At 39.2% G+C, this 20,619-nt stretch overlaps 1 protein-coding gene across 1 annotated transcript in view; it reads left to right on the top strand.

Moving 5' to 3' along the window:
* The window catches only part of LOC121822142 (BRCA1-associated RING domain protein 1-like), a 71,092-nt gene extending 68,380 nt beyond the window's left edge, over nt 1–2,712 (top strand). Inside the window, exon 3 of the mRNA XM_042260461.2 lies at nt 366–2,712. Within this exon, the coding sequence (XP_042116395.1) occupies nt 366–698 (333 nt within the window). The 3' untranslated portion in view covers nt 699–2,712. The remainder of the gene's footprint in view (nt 1–365) is intronic.
* The last annotated feature ends 17,907 nt before the right edge of the window (nt 2,713–20,619 follow it).

Here is a 20,619-nt window from a genome sequence, read left to right as displayed (position 1 = left end):
GAGTTAAGTGCATTGGCTGTTCTTCCAGAGGACCTGGACTCAATTCCCAGCACCCACATGGCAGTTCACAACTGTCTGTAACTCCAGCTCCAGGGGATCTGAAACCCTCATACAGACATACATGCAAGCAAAACACCAATGCACATAAAATAAGAATAAATAAATCATTAAATTAAAAAAAATAAAAACCTCTTATTTTCTAAGTATACTTCCTAATCTACTTAGTATGATTAAAGTACAATTTGCACCAGCCCCTCATTAGGGCACTTCTTACTGACTCCTGACTTGTTTTATGTCTTTCATTCATATATAGTGTTTTAAAATATTTTGATCTACCTCTAACAATTGTTTTCTTGCCCTTTCAGTTGCCAAAGCTGTTTGAAGGCTGCTACTTCTTTTTGGTGGGAAACTTCAAACATCATCCAAAGGACGACCTCCTTAAGCTCATTGCTGCAGCAGGAGGCAAGATGCTCAGTAGAAAGCCCAAGCCAGACAATGATGTGACTCAGACCATCAACACAGTTGCATACCATGCCAAACCTGATTCTGACCAGCGCTTCTATACCCAATACATCGTCTATGAAGATCTGTTTAATTGTCGCCCAGAAAGGGTTCGGCAGGGCAAAGTCTGGATGGCTCCCTCCACCTGGCTTATCAGCTGTATAATGGCCTTTGAATTGCTGCCTCTTGACAGCTGAGTGTCATGCATGAACATTTTAAGCTGAACATGCATAGTTTATGAGAATGCAGCCATTGTGATGTGTTTGATGATTCGAGTTTTTATGGATAGGTAGAACCACTGTATTTTCCCCCTTTGAATTGCTAAATAAAACAATTGATGCTAGATTAGGGATTCATTTAGATGCCAAAATTGCTTTCAGGATTTTGTATTCTCTTGAGGTTAGGGCTGTATAGTCTTCATGAACCATGCATGAGGCATGGGGTTCCACACTGGGAACTGCAAGGAAGTTTTCATTTTACAAGTGGCCTCTGATTTTGGATTGATCATGTTGTCTTTCAGTTTTATCATCATCTATCAAAGATTAATAATTAGTGAGATGACATCAGAACTACTTGTTAAATGGTAAGTGGTCTATCATTAACATAGCATCTTTTAGTTAACGCTATCATCAGATGATTTATCCTGCCTTTGTTATAATGATAATAGAGCATCTATCTAAGTTTGCCACTATAGTTTAAAAGTTCTATTTGCAGTTATCTTTTTCTTACATTGTATTTTAGTTTCTTATATTTTCTTGGCCTTCATGTTTATTCATTTTTAAAATCTGTGTACACATTAGGAAATCATGATTTGAAACACTGGATGTTAGTGGCAAAATCATCAGTATGCTTGTGTGCATGCTTTTATTGTGCACATTTGCTGTCTGTCTACTGTGCATTTGTGCACACCTCTTCTCCGTAACTTATTTTAGTGTCAGTGTTTCTTAGAAGGTCTTGCCAGTTTAGAAAACTCAACGTCAATTCATTAGATTAGAAGAAGCATTCTGTTTATGGTAAATCTTTCTGAACTAAAGTAAGTCTCTGTAAGGATTAATCCCCTCCCCCTTCCTTCTTTCTTTCCTTCCTTCCTTCCTTCCTTCCTTCCTTCCTTCCTTCCTTCCTTCCTTCCTTCCTTCCCTTTCCTCCTTTTCTCCTTCCTTCCTTTTATTTGTGATGCTGGGTATGGAAGTCAGGATCTTGTGCATGCTGGGTAGTTACCTACCACAAAACTATCCTCAGACCAGGTTTGATCTTTCCTCCTCTTCCTCTTCTTCTTCCTCCTCCTCTTCTTCTTTTGGTGGGTGAGGGTTGGAGTGGGGGCCTTGTACAGGCCAGGAAACTGAGCTACACTCCCAACCCTGTATTTATTTTGAGACAGACTTACCAAGTTATCCAAGTTGCCCTTGAATTCACTCAGTTTTAATTTCTTTATAAAGTTTTTAGGTTGATGAGTGTGCAAAAGTTGGAGATGGATTGATTCCTAACATTTTCACCATATCCTATACTCAGGCCATAGAAGTAAATATTGAGGTATGAATGAGAAGAGCTTCCTCTCGATATGGAAGCAGCCAAGGCAGAGAAAAAGGGAGGGCACTGTGTGAGCATGTGCACACTGGCAGCGTATCCTCTCTATCCTGCATGTCCTCATTGAGAGTAGACAGGATCTATATTCAGCTTCACTGAGTAGGATTAAGATATTGCAGACACAGTGTTTCCATAGGGTGGCTCTTCAGTGCGTCAGCGGGGCTGCTTCGGAGAGGTAAGGACTGAGTTCATGTAGGAGACACTTTGGCCTGTTTGCTGGACTTAAAGTCACACAGCGGAGCCATCCATTCCCATCAGTGCCTTGGGATGACTCGTTGTGCTGCCCTGCCGTTTGCTTTGGAGCTGCTCATCCTGTCTCGCCTACCATCCTTCTAGCTCCTTAATGCCTTTCCTTTCCACGCGGCCTCCTGCTTCCCAGAACTGGCATCAGCCTCTGATTGCAATAGATCCACTTTTGAAATAGCTGCGTAACTGTTGGACCATTACTCTCCAGGTAGAGTTCCCCATTGGTCACTCTAGCTACGGCATCCAGAGTTGGTTTATGTTAAGCTTTAGTACTTGATGTTGTTCTTCCTTCTCTACAAACGCTTATAATTTTTATTTTTCCCTAATGGAGTTAAACTTGACTCTTATTTAGCATAAATCATTAAAATTATTTGTGCTTGTATCTGTGTCTTCTGTAAAAATGACTTATTTCCATATTGAAGAGTGAGACTCAACATGACTCCTGAAGAAGTCTTCCAGCTGTGATTTTGTATGTTTCATAAAGCACAAAGTGCATGCATTAGTTACTTTTCTCTGCTTTTCTCCTTCCTAACTATGAGAGAAGATTATTCTGGCTTTCGATCCTGGGTATAGTCCATCCTGGTGGGGAAATTGGGCATCAAGAGTTGTAACCAGCTGCTATATCGATTGGTAGGAAGCAGAAACATGAATTCTGGTGCTCAGCATGCGCTCTCTCCCCCTCACTCCCACTTCCTCCACCCCCCCATCCAGTTGAAGCCCTTAACCAATTAAATGATGCCATGCCATCCATATTCAAGAAAGGCCTTTCCACTGTACTTAACCTAATTTAGACAGTCCCTCACAGACATGCCCAGAGACTTTTCTATTAGATGATTCTGATCCTGTCAGACTGACAGTGTTAACCATCACAGGTGGCTTTTGGTGCTGGCAAATTTCTGTTTGAGTGGTGATGTGGGAGAATTGAAGTCACTGGCTTATTCTGCCTTGGCCAGGCTTAAACGATTCATGACTGGGATGCAGCCCACAAGGAGGCTCCTATACAGATTTTGAAGTCAGACAGTCTGGTTTTGTTGTTTGTTTTCTAGTTTAGCTGCCTAAGCCGCCAGTTGCAGAGTTGGAGGTAGACTTTCCTTTTCGTGAATCTCAAGTGTTCTGAGCATAGGGCAACTCAAGATCCCCCTTCAGGACCACCACGAGTTAGTTGATGGCTCAGAGACGTCTCTAGGGGCAGCTTAGGAAGAAGTAGCCCTGATAGCATGGCTTGTCTCTGACTGGAGTAGATTGGCTGTTCTTTCTTTCCTACATTTGACTGCTGACTGCTCCTTGCTTTACTGGAATAAATCTTACCAACGAGAACCTGCACGTCTGGTGAATTTCTTGTCTGGACTCTCTGTCCCATTCACACTGACCAGCTGCTCCCATCTGTAGCCTTTTCTACACATTCCACGAAAGTCCTCTTGAGCTTTCATCCCTAAATGTAAGCATTGTTGATATACAGAGTTCTTAGACTCCCACATTGCAGGAATGGACCATAGGAAGGCCTGCGTTATCCATTTTGGGCATGGTACCACAGAACTCTCTTAGCCTGAGCTCTCGGATACCCTTGGATAACTTTACTACATACATGCATTAAAGAAAAGAAACGGAAGAGGAGCTTGTTTCTAACTTGATCCTAACTCACTGCTTTGTGAGACACATTGTGGGGAACCATTCATTTACCTTCTGGCTAAAGTAATGTGACCTAGATGATCCACTCTGAGTAGAATCTGAAGGACTTCTGAGTTTAACTTAGCTTTGGGTTTCTCAGAAACTGCTAGTAAGTGTTAGTTACTGTAGAAATTTTGAAAAGAAAAATAAAATGGAGGGAGTTAGGAGTGGAGAGATGGCTCATGGGTTAAGTCCCCGGGCTGCTCTTGCACAGGGTCTGGGGACAATGTCCAGTACACTCATGGAAGGTCACAGCTGTCTGTAACTATGATTCCACAGGATCCGATGCCTTCTGGCCTCCACAGGCACTCTGCAAACCACACCATGTTGGTGCACAGACGTATATATTCAGGCAAACATTTTTAAAAATAAAATCTTTTTTAAAATTTTCAGGAAACAATTGTCCCAAACCTAGGATTCCTAACTAAGTTTTATGTGACTTTTTATAGTGCTAAAAATCAATGAACACTGTCGAAAGGGCCATGTACATAGTCCACTCACCACAGCCTGGCCACGCTACTGTCGCTTTTGTTTAGGATTTAGAACTGCAGAGTTAACCCATTCCTTACAATAACAATTGCCACACCTGCTTTGTTCTCTTCTTTAAGCATGCATATGGTCTGCCCTCAGTATCACTGGGAATTTGTTCCAAGAATCCCCTTCATTGAAATCTACAGGTGGTTAAGTGCATCATAGAAAAAGATTGAATGATGTAATGTTTGTGTGTGCTCCTGTATGCTTTACATTGTCCTTAGACTAGCTACCATGCCAATACAGTGCAAGTATCATGAAAATACTACAAGGATGATGGCAGGAGGGAAGAAAAAACGCATAGAACAGATGGAATGGTTTTTTCTAAGTGTTCTGATCTGTTGTGGATACAGAACTCAAAAGTGGAAAACAGACAATAGCCCTCATAATTATGGGATTAACCTTGTATTCACATTTATTTCCTATATTGTCGCATATATGATTTCAACTCCCTGCCAATAGAGTGTATCAGTATTTAATCTGGTCTCTGTTATTGGCTGTCTGAACTGTTTCTTTACAAATTAGTTAAAAATATTTTACAGTAATTTTTATGGAGAAAATATTTTCAGTGTGTCAGTGTAAGTCAATGTCTCATCTCTACAGAGCACACTGCACATCCTTCACATTTAAATTAGGTCCTAAAGTTAGGCTCAAGATATCAGAATGAGAAAATGAGCCCTATTGATTGCTATAATGTTACTAGGTGGTGAGATTTGGGGTTTAAGGCACAAGCCATTACAGCTTTTATGGGTTACAGGTGTGGGAGTAGGTTCAGCCTTTTAGTAGTAATTTGAGATGACCTTGGCTTGTGTAGAACTTGAATTGAGGAGCAGACATGGAACATCAGAGGTTCACCCTAAGTCATGCTGCTCACTAGTGGTAGGGTCTGCACAGCTGTCTATTAAAGCGACATTTGCTATGGGAGTCTGTGGGCTGCCATATACTCCTGTGGGCTCACTGGACTGGGCTGGGACAATGGAAGCAGAAATGGTATTCCACATTTGCTATAACCACCTCTTCTACCTCAGTAGACATTAATCACCATGCTTTGGTTTTGAGACCAAACTGACCTTAACATCTCTCAACTCTTCTTTTATTCATCTGCAACTCATTGGTCAAATTGGTTTATTAGCTGGAACTTAACCCTCTAAAGCGGTTCTGTATCCACTACTGTAGTACTTTTGAGTTCTGTATCCACAACAGATCAGAACACTTAGAAAAAAACCATTCCATCTGTTCTATGCATTTTTTTCTTCCCTCCTGCCATCATCCTTGTAGTATTTTCATGATACTTGCACTGTATTGGCATGGTAACTAGTCTAAGGACAATGTAAAGCATACAGGAGCACATACAAACATTACATCATTCAATCTTTTTCTATGATGCACTTAACCACCTGTAGATTTCAATGAAGGGGGTTCTTGGAACAAATCAAACTTCCTAATGCTGCCAACTTTTAAAACAAGTTCCTCATGTTGTGGTGCCCCCCAACCATAAAACTATTTTAATAGCTACTTCATAACTAATTTTGCTACTATTGTGAATTGTAATGTAAATATCTGATATGCAATCCCTGTGAAAGGGTGTTTAACACCCCAAAGGGGTCATGACCCACAGGTTGAGAACTGATCACCTAAGCTAACCCATGTCAAGTAAAACAGTACAACTGAGAAAATTCAGTTGAGTATGGTCAGCATACAACGTATATAAAATCTTTTAAAAATAATTAAAAATCCTCTGGTATATGTTAACATTGATATGTTTATTACTTTCTTTACATTGGAATAAATAAAAAATAAGAAAAGACTGACAGCTACTTGTGGTGCATGCCTTTAATGCTATCACTGAGGATACAGAGGTAGGTGGGTCCCTCAGTTCTAGAGGCTAGCTGGGTTCACATACTGAATTCCAGGTCAGACAGGGTTGCATAGTGAAACCCTGTCTCAAAAACAGAAAACAAACCAACAATAAAATGGCCAGCAAGCTGGCTCTCTGAAGCATTTGTCAGGCATGCCAGAGGACATGAGCTTGGTTCCCAGAAGCCACATGATGGAAAGAACCCACTTCCCACTGGATGGGCATCATGCTAAGTATGTGTACACATGCACAGCAAATAAATAAAAACATAACGATAATAACTCCAGTCAATTCCAAGTGGCTCACTCAGTTCAAAGCTAGTTTTAACTGGGAGCTAGTGTCTATAGTTGGAGAGGCACGTCTACATATGTGCACATATATACCCTCAAAGATTTTTGGAAGTGAACAGGAAGAAACGTGGTTTACAAAAACTCTCCAGGTGTGTTTTGTGCCTTTAGTTTCCACAGTTGCAAGTTGCAGCTTTAGCATCATTTACTTTTGTAATTACCTATAACATGGTTACACACTTTAGAAATTGTAGGATTCATTCAAGCACCTTATGCAATGCAAAAGTGTGTGTGTGTGTGTGTGTGTGTGTGTGTGTGTGTGTGTGCGCGCGCGCGCACGCGCGCGCACGCACACGCGCGCGTGCGCACACACATGCACATGCTTCTCTCTGAATATAACCAAATGTGTATGTGTGATTCCCTAGGACACACATTTCTGAGACAAAGCTCTGTGGGACCTGCAGTAGTATAATGCTGTGCTTTCGGGTCTCTGCTGTTCTTATTCTCATGGCAGCATCTCCCTTCTCTTCCTGCTCAAGTCCTGAGCCTGGTGATAAATTCAGATCGCTTTCCTAGCCATGGAAGTACCAATTAGCATGTGATGTTTAATTTCTGTTAAAAGGATAAATTCTGGAAAGAAAAGTCTACAGAATTGTTTCTGTTGCCCATCTGTGACAGAAAGCATGAAGGGCAATTAATTGACTTTCAGTAAGTACTCTTATTTAGCTTGATGCTGAGATTCATGTGTGGTTATACATATGCATCTTATCCTTTTCCTTAAAATGTAGACCTGGGGTTTACATTTTAAAAGGAAATTGAATAAGAATCTGACATTGATTGACTGAACAATTCATCCACTGACTCATTGAATATTTATTGAGCATCCACTGGGTACCGGGCTTTAAGTAAGTCATGAACACAGCCATTACTGGGTTTCTTGTAATCTAGTAAAGAGCCAAAGGAACCAACTTGACTGCACAGGAATCACTCCTGACAAGACAGACCCTTGTACTATGTAAGAAGAACAGCTTGGAAACCCACATCCATTGTGGTGTTAGGACAATGTTATACAATCTACCTTGCCCCACATGCCTTAATTGGTAAAAGAATTAACCAGTGTCTGCTCTAGACATTTTAGTTCTTTTTGAGAGGGAGAGGGAGAGGGGGAGAGGGGGACAGGGAGAGGGAGAGGGGAAGAGGGAGAGAGGGGGCGAGGGGGAGAGGGGGAGAGGGAGAGAGGGGAAGAGGGAGGGGGAGAGGGAGAGGGAGTTAGTAAGAAAGACTGATCAGCCATCAAAGGCTTTCAGACTGCATAAGATTGTCTAATATGTATGAATGAATGTTCTGAATCTAAGGGTACCCCTGCCTGGTGATCTCAGATAAAATTCTGCATTTCTGGCAGCAAAGTGCTTACCTTACATGGTTTCTCTGAATCTAACATGGGGTTCTGAATGCTGGAACCAGGACCATATATAGAGAAATGTCTTCCCATTATATTTTATTTCTCCCTAAAAGCCTCCAAAAGTATGTTGACCTGTGATGATGCATATTCCTGTAATGGACCCAAATTATCTCCCACTAGCACACTGAGCTCCTAAGATGAGGCAAGAGGGCAAATATCCAACAACAAGTCAGAAAAAATTTCTACTGCCCAAGTGGGAGAGAAGTTTAAAGCTCACAAGTGCAAAACAAGAATATACAAAACTGAAACATGTCCTCCCACTGGCTAGTTTAAATGTAAGGGCTCCTGGAGCCCAGAGTGCTAAGAAAGAAAACAAAGTGCCTTCTCTCTATTCTTAGACAGTGGCAGCTTCAGCACCATCTGATTCATGTTCATTCAAACTTTTCCTTTTAAATACCAACTCTTCCAATTTTCTAGGAAGAAATATTTGGGTATGTTTAGGGTAATCAACATGGTTAATTTACTAAGGATATAAAACTACACATATCAAAAACTCCTGAGTGCCAGCATGAAAATAATATTCTAGGGGGACTGTACCCCTGCAGCAAATTGGACTATTCTGATAATTCAGTTTGGATTCAACCTCTAATGCAGGAATGGGAATGTTTTGCTGGAGTCAAAGTCAGTGTGAACAAGAGGGTGAAACCAAGTCATCTTTATAGTTTCGACATGTGCTTCTCCCAAGTCCCAAATGTTAGAAGCTTGGACCCTAGGGTAGTGCTCTTAGCAGGGGCAGAGCCTTCAGTCACCAATGTAGAATGGGCTATCCCTAGGTTGTAAGGGATGTATGGCCTTGGAGTCGACTTGGGAACTCCAGTCTCATCTTTTTCTCTCTCTGCTTTGGGGTATACGAGGCAAGCAGATTATCTCTACATTAAAGTGGTTTTGTTCCACCGCGTGTCCCCATCAAGACCTTTGTCAGTTGTTTGCATCGAAGCTGACTGCTAATCTTAGACTGAGATTTCTATACCTGCGAGCCAAGATAAATCTTTTCTCTTTATGTTAATTTGTAAGGTAATTCATTATAGTTGTGGAAATTATGATGGGTTAACAAACACAATGAGTCATCATCACTCTTCTATACAGGTAGAGCAGTTCTATGAGGAAAGAACCCATAAAGAAGAAAGGAGATCCTTTGTATTTTGATGACCATTTTAATCTATGAAAACAAGTATGATGTTGGAAGAACAATACCCTTGGCTTGGGTGTGATAAACAGAAGGAAGATTCTGAAATCAAAGCTAGAGATACTGTGTGTCTAACTGCTCAAGAAGCTGATCATTCCTGATAGCTAAAACCATTTTTCTGCTGTTTGATTCATATCTTCATTATTCCATATCCAATATGAGACCCGAACAACTCAGCTTGAATGAGCTCCAATTTCTTATACAAAATCACTAACCCTTCAAACTTTTGTACTCAGAACTTTTCACCTAAGCACATGATTCCTGACAGACAATGACAATGTTCATAGCTCAAAACAATACCCTTTTATTAGCTTATAGGTCTGTGGGCAGAATTTAGGTGATCTTGACTGTGTTCTGTGCTCAAGGTATTACAAGACCAAAATCAAGGCCTTAGTTGGGCTGAGAGTTCACCTGGAGACTCTGGGAATAATCTACTCCCAGCTTCATTCAATTTATTAAAAGAATTCAGCCCCTTGAGGTTGTGGTCCAAGGTCCCTGGTTTTCACTGCCTCTTTGTTGTTCACAGCTTTTAGGCTTCCTGTCTGATCTTGGAAGGTATGTCTTTTCATTAAGCCAACAGGAGTCAGTGAAGTTCTTATTATTCTTCAAATTCTGACTTCCCTTCTGCCTTCCTCTCTGCTACCAGCTAAAGAAAACACTCTGCTTTTCAGGGCTCATATGATTAGCCTGGGCTGCCCCAGAAAAGCCTCTTCATCAGCAGGTCAACCATGCTATACAACACAAAAGAACAGTTCGCGACTTGCACAGGTTTCAGGGGTGAGTACATAGACTGCTTTGTATCATACAAGAATATTCATCTTGTACAATATTGTACAACATCAGTACACTGTGACAGTGGAATTCAATTACTATTGGAGATCTAGTTGATGTAATCAATGAGAGTTAGCCAGAAGTAGGAAATAAGTCAGAAGATATGAAGACAAGGCACCAGAATATCCTGGAGCCAAAGCAGGTGGACTTTACACCAGAAAACAAAATCAAGAAAAGAACACAAGACCACCAGTACATCACGAATGAGTGATTTAAAAAAAAAAGAGAAAAAGAAAAAAAAAGTTAACAAAGACCTGTTGAGAGGTATGATCCAGGAAGGAGACTAAAAATTTAATCATAAGATATAAAATACTGCAATATCTAATGGGGGGAGTCTTTCTCACAGGGTGAAAGACATGTTCATATCTTATGCATAAAACCATCTAGGACAGAGGGGCCCTGATTATGCTCAACTCAGAACAATATACAATGAATATGAGTATTCATCTTGTATTATGGAAATGGGCCATGATGAGGAATGGTTCAGGTTGATTTCTTCAACATAAAATATACTATCTGTGGAAAATGGACTGGAATCCATGCTATCAGCAACACCTCCTGTCTCCTCCAACATCATATGCTTTACCTCCCCATATGCTATTGTGTGGGTGTTGCTTGCTCACCAGATAGTTGTGCACTGGAAGCTTGGTCCTCAGATTGATGTTACTGGACCCTTAAGAAGTGGGGCCCAAGGGGAAGTATTTAAGTTGTTGAGAGTGCTGCACTCTAAAGGGAACTCTGGTTCCTTGGGATAAATTCTTGCTGAGCTATGACCAAGCCCTTAATCCCTGAATATCTCCTTGGCTTTAAATTCCAATATATGATCCACCCTCCCTTGAATGTGCTACACAGGGTGCAAAAACATCCAGTACTATACTGACAAAACAATCTGACTCCAAAACTGTGAGTTAAATGAACCTCCTTTTCTTCATAAGTAGCTCACTCCTAGCATTTTGTGATAGCAATGATCAACTAAAATATGCACAGAAGCTGGGTGATTGAGTGGCTATTCACCTATCTCCTCTCTCTGAATATAAATTTATCTTCTTTGTCACAGTAACATAACCAGAAATAGGAGCTTATACAGGCTGAGGTCACTCAACACAATTCATTGCGCTAGGTTAATGAGAAACAGAAGACCTATTCCATTTTAGAAAAAAGAGGTTTAAGGGGAAAAAAACAGAGTAAAATGTTTAAAGTAGGAACATCTCATTATCTAAAAGAGAAGCCAGCCTGTAGGTGAAGCCTTCACCCAAGAAGGTAATCAGAAACCACAGTACAGAAATGGAATTTAATCCTTTATCACACCATACCTGACACCTGTTCTTACAGCAGAGAAAGGTGAAACACTTCCAAACATACCAAGCTTCCTGTGTAATAGAATGAGGCATATATAAATAACATACGTGATAAAAGAAGGATGTTAAAGATTGTTTCCTAGTGTCTCTTTGCACTGTGATTAAAAAGAAAAGCATTTGGATTTTTATGGTGAAATTGGTGGACAGTCTTATCCTAAGGAGAAAACAGTGTTTTGTTGATGCTGAGCAAACCTGCTGTAAAATTAAGTTTGAAAAAGAAATAAAGGAGAGAGCTGACTTTCCATTTTTCAGCTCACTGCAGGGGAAGCAATTTCCATTTTCAGTTTCTCAATTTTCCCTCATTACATCTGATTTGTTAGCGATGGAAGAATCTTCCATTTTTTAGCCTTCTCTACTAGCTTTATGCCACTGTATTACATCTATGTAAGATAATATTTTGGTGCTGTTAATAAAGTGCTTGCAGCCCACAAGAACACCTACACTATATTCAAATTGCCCTGCCATTGCGAATGCTTGTGTCTGCTGGGTGCTAAGTTCAGACATCACATTTGTCAAATGGGATAATCATCTTCTTGCCTGAAGACAAGAGCCTGGGGAAGTTCACAAATGCCAGCCAGCACTTAGTGAAGTGAGACTCCCCGGAGGAAAAAAAATGGCCAAAAGACACATGCCATGAAAGGCATGCAAGCAGCTGTTCATCTTCAAAATTGACTGCAAAGCAAGTGTTCTGGCTCATCAGCACACAAGAGACAGTGGGGTGCATAGACTAATGAGAAAACTCCTTAATATAAAGAAAGCAGATGACTCAAATAAAACACACTAGCCAGAAAGGAAGTTACACAGTTCAGACATCAGCCAGGAATTAATCTCATCAACACTCTGCTTTTTTTAATCCTTTCATTATATTTATGTGTAGCAGAACATCACCTTACACATCATGAATTTGCACAGTTTTAAAAGAAAAGTTTGCCTGGGATGTCATTTCAAAAGGCATATCTTCCATCAACCCAGGTTGCTAAGGGAGTGTGTAGATTCCCTAACTAGCCCATGATGGGCATGTGTGAGAAGTAAATCTTCATGCTGCTAACAGGTGACACGTGTGTAACTACATCATAATGGACTCCATCATGATTGATTCTAGGCCTCATTAAAATGGGAGAAACCACTATCTAAGGCTTCCACTTCTTTCCTGTCCCCAAAATAGCATAGAAGCAGCTTTCACTTTAGGGATTGCAATGTTGACCACTATAAGGAATAATTAACAATTTGAATAAGATGCAGAGAGGGAAAGGTGTGGGGTAAAAACAGCCATCATCCCAGAATGAGAGCTAAATTTTGTGAGGAAAGCAACCGATGCACCTTTTTTTAATTTTAGTGAAGAGAACCACAAATAAGAAAGGAAATTTGGGAGGAACCAACAAATCCTAGAGCGAGTACCTAGACTAGGTCCAAACTGTGGAGGGCCCTGAGTGAGTACATTAGTGTTATATAAAATATATACACACAAAAAAAAAAGGAAAGATGGGCCATGCACATGCAACTAGTCATGCCTATCCCAGCACACTACCTACCAGTTCAAAGTTTCATAGTGAAAAGCGAACCCAGGTTCCCTTCAGAGTCAGGCTTATTTTAGTACTTTTTCAGGTTTATACTATAGAGCCATTGAGATGGCTGAGCAGGTACTTTCCATACCACCCTGCGCTGGAGCCCTCAAACCTGTGCACAAGAGCCAGGCATGCTGCCTTGGATCTGTAGCTACAGACTAGCACTTGTACAAGGACCCAGAAGGTGGCAAGAGAAGAACCTGACAAACCCCATGTGCATACCAACACAGTGACAGAAACAACGGGGAAAAGAAGGTGGGAGGAAGGAGGGACTTTTGACACTCTCTGCCCTCCACACACGCACCTCTGCACTTTTCCCTTCACATGTTTACACTCACACAGTAAATTAATGAAGTAATTAAAATTAAAGTTCATATGACAGCTTCATAAACTGTTTTCATCAAAGCTGTCTTTTTATGACAGTTCTAGAACAAATCACCAAGTTGTCTGTCACGTTCCAGCCAGCTCTCACCAACAGTTGTCACCTTCTAAGGACTTGCCGCCAAGCTGTGTTGGGAGGCAGCATCGATTTTTCTCCTTCACAGGGTGACGGAGGCAGACAAGCCCTCCATACTACTCTATCTTCATTTTAGTGTCTGTCCTAGACATGATGACATTTATCACTGTCTTTGGTTCCATTTTGTCTTGAACTATTTGTTGATATGTTTGTTTATTCATTTATTGATTGATAATGTAAGGGGCACAAAGAGCTCGGGTAAGAGGACAGCTTATTGAAGTTTTCCTTCCACCAAATGGGCTATGGGTATTGAAATCAGATCTAGTGAAGAATAAACTCCGTTTCACATTAGTTTCATTAAAGTAGTTTTTAGTTTACCTTAGTGGTAAACTTTGAGATTTTCTTTTTTATCTACGTATTTATTTTTTGAGAATTTCCTATATGACTACTGTGTTTACATAATTTTTCTCCTTCTGAGTTTCCCCATGTCCCCCCAGTCCTTCTCAAATTCACTATCTCTCCTTCTTTAATAATTGTTGTTACACACACATACATATACATGTACTATCTATCAGGCCCATTTAGTGTTGTTCATGTAGACATGTATTTGGAGCTGGACACTTTGAAGTGGATAATCTGAGAGGGAGATGTCCCCTGGGAAAAATAATACTTTTCCTTCTCTTAGAAGCTTCACCCCATCTCTGGTGGTATGCCAACGGGTGTTGTCATTATGCAGGTCTTGTTTCGGCAACCACAATGCTGAGATTTCACAGATGCAGCTTCCCTGTCATGTCTAGACAGCATTACCTAGCAGCGCTGGTTCTTGGATTCTTACAGTCTTTTCACTCCTCCTCCGTGATTTCATAGGATAGGAGTTCCCTGAGACATAGGTGTATGGTTTGCATTGTATTGGTTCTTATGGTCATTTAGTCTCTACATTTTGACCAGTTGTAGAGGTGAGTGATAGTCTCAATCTTTTGTGCATATACATAATATAATATAACATAATTATATTATATATATATATATATATATATGACAAGGGGCGAGAGCTGCATTTATCCTTGTGCACACATATGAAACAATAGAGAAGATGTGGTAATGAATCTGAGGAGTGGGAGTAGATGAAGAGGAAAGAGTAAAAATGATATAAATAGAATATTCAGGTGTGAAACTCTCAAAAAATTAATTAAAACCCCCTTTTAAAGGCAATTATCAAAATAAACAGAAGAAAAAGAGACAGAAACACATACATTCATATACACAGCAATCCTATAAAAACATGTAACTAACTAGCTTATTTGGTCCTGTTCTTATTTGTTTGTTCCTGTTTTATCTTACTTTAAAAGTTTTTATGATTATTGCTTAGATGCCTCTTGTTTTTTTAATTACACATAAAGTGTGTGAATCTAAAGGTGAGGGGAAGTGGGAAAGAAGTCAGAAGATTTGGTGAAGGGGAAACTGTAATTAGAATATGTTTTGTGAAAAAAATTATTTTCAATAAAAAAAATCAAAATTAAATAAATAGATAGATAGAAAGTGGTTCTCAAATATCAGCTCATCTCTGCAAGCAGACTCCACTTCTCTAAGAGTCTGTCTCTGGGGTCATTTTATCCTAAAAGTTCTCTGATGGCATCAAAGACATGTTATTGTTTGCTTTTTGTTTGGCTTTTCAAATTAATCAAACCAGCTTGTAGGAAAAGCAAAATTCAAACAAAAATTGCTAATTAAAACAATTTAATGAAATCATGGCAGTAAAAAAAATCAGTCAAGTGATAATTCTGTATTATAACATGAAGACTGTTGAGGACCTCCTTTTCCTCTCTTTGATAGGTTACCCTCAATATATAAATCTCTAAAACAGTATATGAATTGCCGTGTAATATCAAATGTTTACCACGGGGTTAAAATAAATCAGAAGCTGATTTATAGCCATTTTATTGATATGGGAATACTAGAGTGGAGCCTTTCTCAGATGTTGGGGAGCTTGGCCCAGGGGTACTAAGATTCCAGATAATGGGATGGACATCAAAGCTGCCCAATCTAGTGGCTTTTATGTTCCTGCCTTGCAACTTGAAAGAATAAAATTCATGAACCACATAGTTTTAGAGAAGAGTTAATTATAGATTCATAGCAGGGTGCTTGAAAGAGAAACAGGGGAGGAGGGAGGAAGAGAGGGAGGGAGCAAGAGGAGAAGGGGTAGAGAGAGAGAGGGAGAGAGAGGGAGGGAGGGAGGGCGGGAGGGAGGGAGGGAGGGAGGGTTCCACAGAGTAGTGAACTGGGGACATTTTAAAGGACTTGTGGCAGAAAACGGGGTGAGGCACAGGAATGAGGATGAGCTGGTCAGTCGAGATGGTCCAGCTACAAAGTGTTCAGGTGCCTCACATACAACGTCTGGGCAGAAGTCTTATTTAGGAGAAGAGATAACAATAAACTTGGAAGTAGAACTTCTTTGGCACTACCAGCATCCAGCAAGAACATTATTGAAACTGTGCAAGAGGTCCTATGCCACCTGACCAGTTTCTGCCTTATGCAGTTACCAATAACATAAATTCAACCTTTTTACAAATCAGAAAGCACTGAGCAATATTTTGGGAAATTTGTTCATTTTTCTTGAAAACTCTGTTAATGCACCCATATGTAATAATAACTTTAAGACTCACCTTTGTGTTCTTTCCTTTCCACTTTTTAGAAACAATATTATTTTTACTAAGCAGTAAGAATCCATGCCTCAAAAGTATAGGGTAAAAAAAGAAGCATTTAGATCATTTCATAAAAATATCAAAACTTTTTCCTATATAATCTCTATTTTAAAAGGAAATTAAGTTTTGATCCATTTTAGGCAAATTTTATACATTTTAACTTAATTAATATAATTCTATTTTCTCTATTAATATATTATAAGGTCCATCATTTTAAGAGTATACCAGACAATCTAAATCCTTTCTGACTTCATGGTGACTGTAAGATGAATCATCAACAGAAAGGAACAAAGATTCCCCTCCCTTGTGACTTTAGAGAACTAAGTTCCCATGCCTATCACTGTTCTAGAGAGATGCTGAAGAACTAGTGAGATTCTCACCGGGTCCCACACTGGTGTGCAGCCAATCACACACATGCAAGGCCAGCATCCTCTATGAGTCCAGATTAGCCTTCTAGTCTACCATCAAATTCATATAAGCAATCAGGTCTTTAATCCATCTCAGGCTCGATTTCAAGTGGGTGACCTGGTGGCCATTTTGTTGCATCATCTATGAAACTAGTAAAAATGGCTATGATTAAAAAGAAAGATACAGTTAAAATAATTTAGCTGTTTCTTTTCAACATGTTGTGCAACATGATAGGTCTAAACAAAGATTCTGAATTGATTTAATGTTATCCATAGGAAACCTTGCATATCACAGAATATGTAGATTAAAACTACTCCAAGAGACCAAAAACTAAATTTCAATTTTACAAATTACTATTACTCTTCCATAAAGTGATACAGCCCCATCCCTGTTCATTCTTGTGCTATGTGTACTGGTTTTAACTGTTATTTCTTTCACTGACAACTTTATTGTAATTATATCTAGTGTCAGTGCAGTCACTGTTTTCCATGAAGGGATGATCTCACTGACATACGAAGTTCCTTATTTTTCAGCATTAATATAATTGATGAATTTGTATATTATTACAATGGTTATTTTCATATACAAAGTTTCTCTCGAATACATAATATATTTCCCAATGAATCAGTCTGTAGCTCTCTGTTTACACTTCCTTCCTTAGTGATCTCATTTTTGTCTCCGGCTTTTCATGCCAAATACATGCCAATAATGCCCAAATTTAGATTAGCAGCCAAATGGCTCTCCCGCAAGTGCCACGCTTTCATATCCAACTACCTACTCAAATCTCTATTTAGTTATCTAAAAAAATCTCAGCCAAGTGTGTTTCAGAGCCCTGGTTTGTCACTGTTCAGCCTACCATGTTTCCTAACTGGTCACTCAAGCACAGCCATTTCCTCCTTGTGGGATATTTTCAACACAGTAACAAGAGTGATCTTTCTCAAATGCCAGCCAACCTGCGACACTATTTTTCTCTCTTAAATTTATAATGGGTCCTAATTTCATTCAGCTTCCTTGTAAAGGCCGACATGGCTGGCCCTAGGTGTCTCGAGTCTTAGTTTTCTGATACCTCACTTTCTTTCTCACACCTCTGTTCCTTCTTAAACCCCCCAGGTCCAGCTGGCTTGTAGCTCTTCTGGAATATACTAAGCATTTTCCTACCTTAGGATTGCTGGTTGCTCTCTTGCACATCCATTTCTCTTCAAATTTGTAATATAGATGATTTCCTAAATTAAGGTTTATCCTAAAATTCTATTAAAAAATTATAGTTCCTCACACTGGCAAGATGGGTCAACAGGTACAGGAAAGTGCTGTGTTAAAGCCTGGCAACTTGAGTTTAATCCTTGGAGTCCAGGTAAAGGTGAAAAGAAAAAACTGACTCCACACAGTTATTCTCTGACACCCATATATGTGTACAAATCATGCATACCCAAACATACATGCATACATACACATACATATACACACAAATAGTTAACAACTTCTTTAAAGATGTAACTCCTTAATTCCATTATTCCTGTGTTGATGTAACCAACCGTCTTATTAAATAAGAAACACAGAAACAATTTAAAAGAGAAAGCCGAGAGGTCAGAGCTCAGAGCTAAAATCTCACCCTTCCGCCTGTGGTGTCCCAGCTTCCCGAAAGAGACTATATCCTGTCTGTATGTCTTTTTTATAGTATTATTGTTCTGCCTTCTCATTGGTTGTAAACCCAAACACATGACTGCCTCGTCACTGTCTGAATGTACAGCCCCCTAGGTCTTAAAGGCATATGTCTCCAATGCTGGCTGTATCCCTGAACACACAGAGATCTATGGGATTAAAGGCGTGTGCCACCACCGCCACACTCTTGCTATGGCTCTAATAGCTCTGACCCCCGGGCAACTTTATTTATTAACATACAATCAAAATCACATTTCAATACAATTAGAATACCACCACATTCCTGATTATTATTGTTGTTCAACCCATTTTGTTCTCCACAACACTCTAACATTTACACACTCATAATCATGCATCTACCTTATTAGAATATAAACTCCACTTTGTTCAATGATAAACACCAAGTGTCTACAAGAGCACTTTGACTAGCAGGGGACATATTTCATTGTTTGTTTAAAGAATTCAGTGCCATTTTATACTAAGAACCTATTCTCTAGAATAAAATACTTACTCATGTAATGGTAGGACCAAAGCACTAAATATTTTCTGGTTCCTGAAAGACATAGCTTACTGCTCTCTATGCTATTCATATCATGCGATGTTTTCACTAACCATGTCAAATGATCTTGTTTCACCATAGTCTCCTTAGAAATGGATTTGTATCTCATCTTTCAAACAAATTGCCTATGTATTCAACCAATAAGAAACAGAGATCCTTGTAAGACTGTGAGTGTGTATACTTTCCTAGTTGCTCATCTCTAAAACTCATTTTAAATTGTAAGATATGAGTGTTTTTAACCTGTGTTGATTGACAATAAGGAGACGTTTCATTTCTTCGATCATTTCCTTCCTATATTTACTCTGTACTTGATATTTAATAAGTAGCCAGTTCATGCTACCTTAATTTATATAACAATTTAATTCTATCTTTAATGAAATTGGTCAATAATACAGTCATTAAAACTGATACCAAAGATCTCCAAGAAACCTTTGAGGACAACTTGGCCAAAATGTTCACAAGTATCTGAGTTAGATTACATTCTTTTCTGATACTAGTCTCTTTCAAAAAGCAGAATTTCATCTTATTTTCATTGATTGCAGCATTTCACTCCGAAGTTCCACACCACTAGAAAACTACTGAGAAATAGAAAATTGTTATGTAATCTCTGAGCAGCCTAGACAAAGTATAGGGCAAGGACTTAGGAAGTTTCATATCTAGACTCTAACTAATATAAAGAAAAGATGAAGTTCAGCAAGTCACACTCATCAAACTTACAGTAACATGACTCACAACAAGAAAATCGCTCAATAAAATATGCTGAATGGAAAATGATTCAGTGAAAATATTATTCAGAACAAGCAATTACTAAGTGAAGGTATTACCCACAGCAGACAATTACTCAGTGCAAATATTACAGGGAGCAGGCAAATATTCAATCAAACACTTGACAAGGAGAGCAATTATTCAATAAACAATCATATAATTGTACCCAATGGGGCGTGCTTGCCATAAGGCATACAAATCATTTACAGACACCAGGATGGTGCTCTGGCTATGGAAAATGTGGATAATTTATGGGACCCATTTGTCAATTTTAAGATAATTTCATTTCAGTTTTACTTTCAAGTAAACAACATTAAAATACACATGCAAGCATACTAAACATCAATTTTTTAAATTATACACTTTCAGATCTTTGTCTTCCTCTCTCATATTATTCACCTCCTTTTATTTCTTTTTTCTTATTTACTCCTCTGGGTGTTTTTTCCCCTCCATCTCACTAATTTCTTCTCTCCCATGGTTTATAAAGGCAAAACTGAATATTAAAAAGCCATGCTTATTATTAAATCTTCTTCTGTAAATCATCTGTGAATATATTTTGTAAAGAGAAAACATTACCAACAGTGTTTATCTTATGATGATAGGTTATGAGTATAATCTGTATCATTACATCACATCACAATATAACCACGCTTTCAAAAAGTTTGTATGTTAAATGGAGACAACAAATAAATGAATAAATGCTTATTCCAATGAGCAATACTTAACTGGCTTCATATTCCTTGTCAGTCACTTGCTAAGAAGTACATCTAACAATTCCTGTTGCCAATGGACTGGTGGAAAAGACTAACTGACAAACCAAAAGTACTATCATAACATGGGAATGGCCAATCAAGAACACCATAGGGGAGAAGGGGAAAGGAGCAATAACTCCCTTGACTTACTGGGGCCTGAGCTAAGCCTGGGAGATGCATGATACTCAGATGTGGCCTAGGAGGTGATACAGGATGAAAAGAGACATGAATGCATAAGCC

This window comes from Peromyscus maniculatus, chromosome 13 (assembly GCF_049852395.1).
Source record: "Peromyscus maniculatus bairdii isolate BWxNUB_F1_BW_parent chromosome 13, HU_Pman_BW_mat_3.1, whole genome shotgun sequence".
Lineage (NCBI taxonomy): Eukaryota > Metazoa > Chordata > Mammalia > Rodentia > Cricetidae > Peromyscus > Peromyscus maniculatus.
The sequence above is the reverse complement of the archived record's forward strand: the minus strand, read 5'-3'. Positions and strand labels throughout refer to the sequence as shown.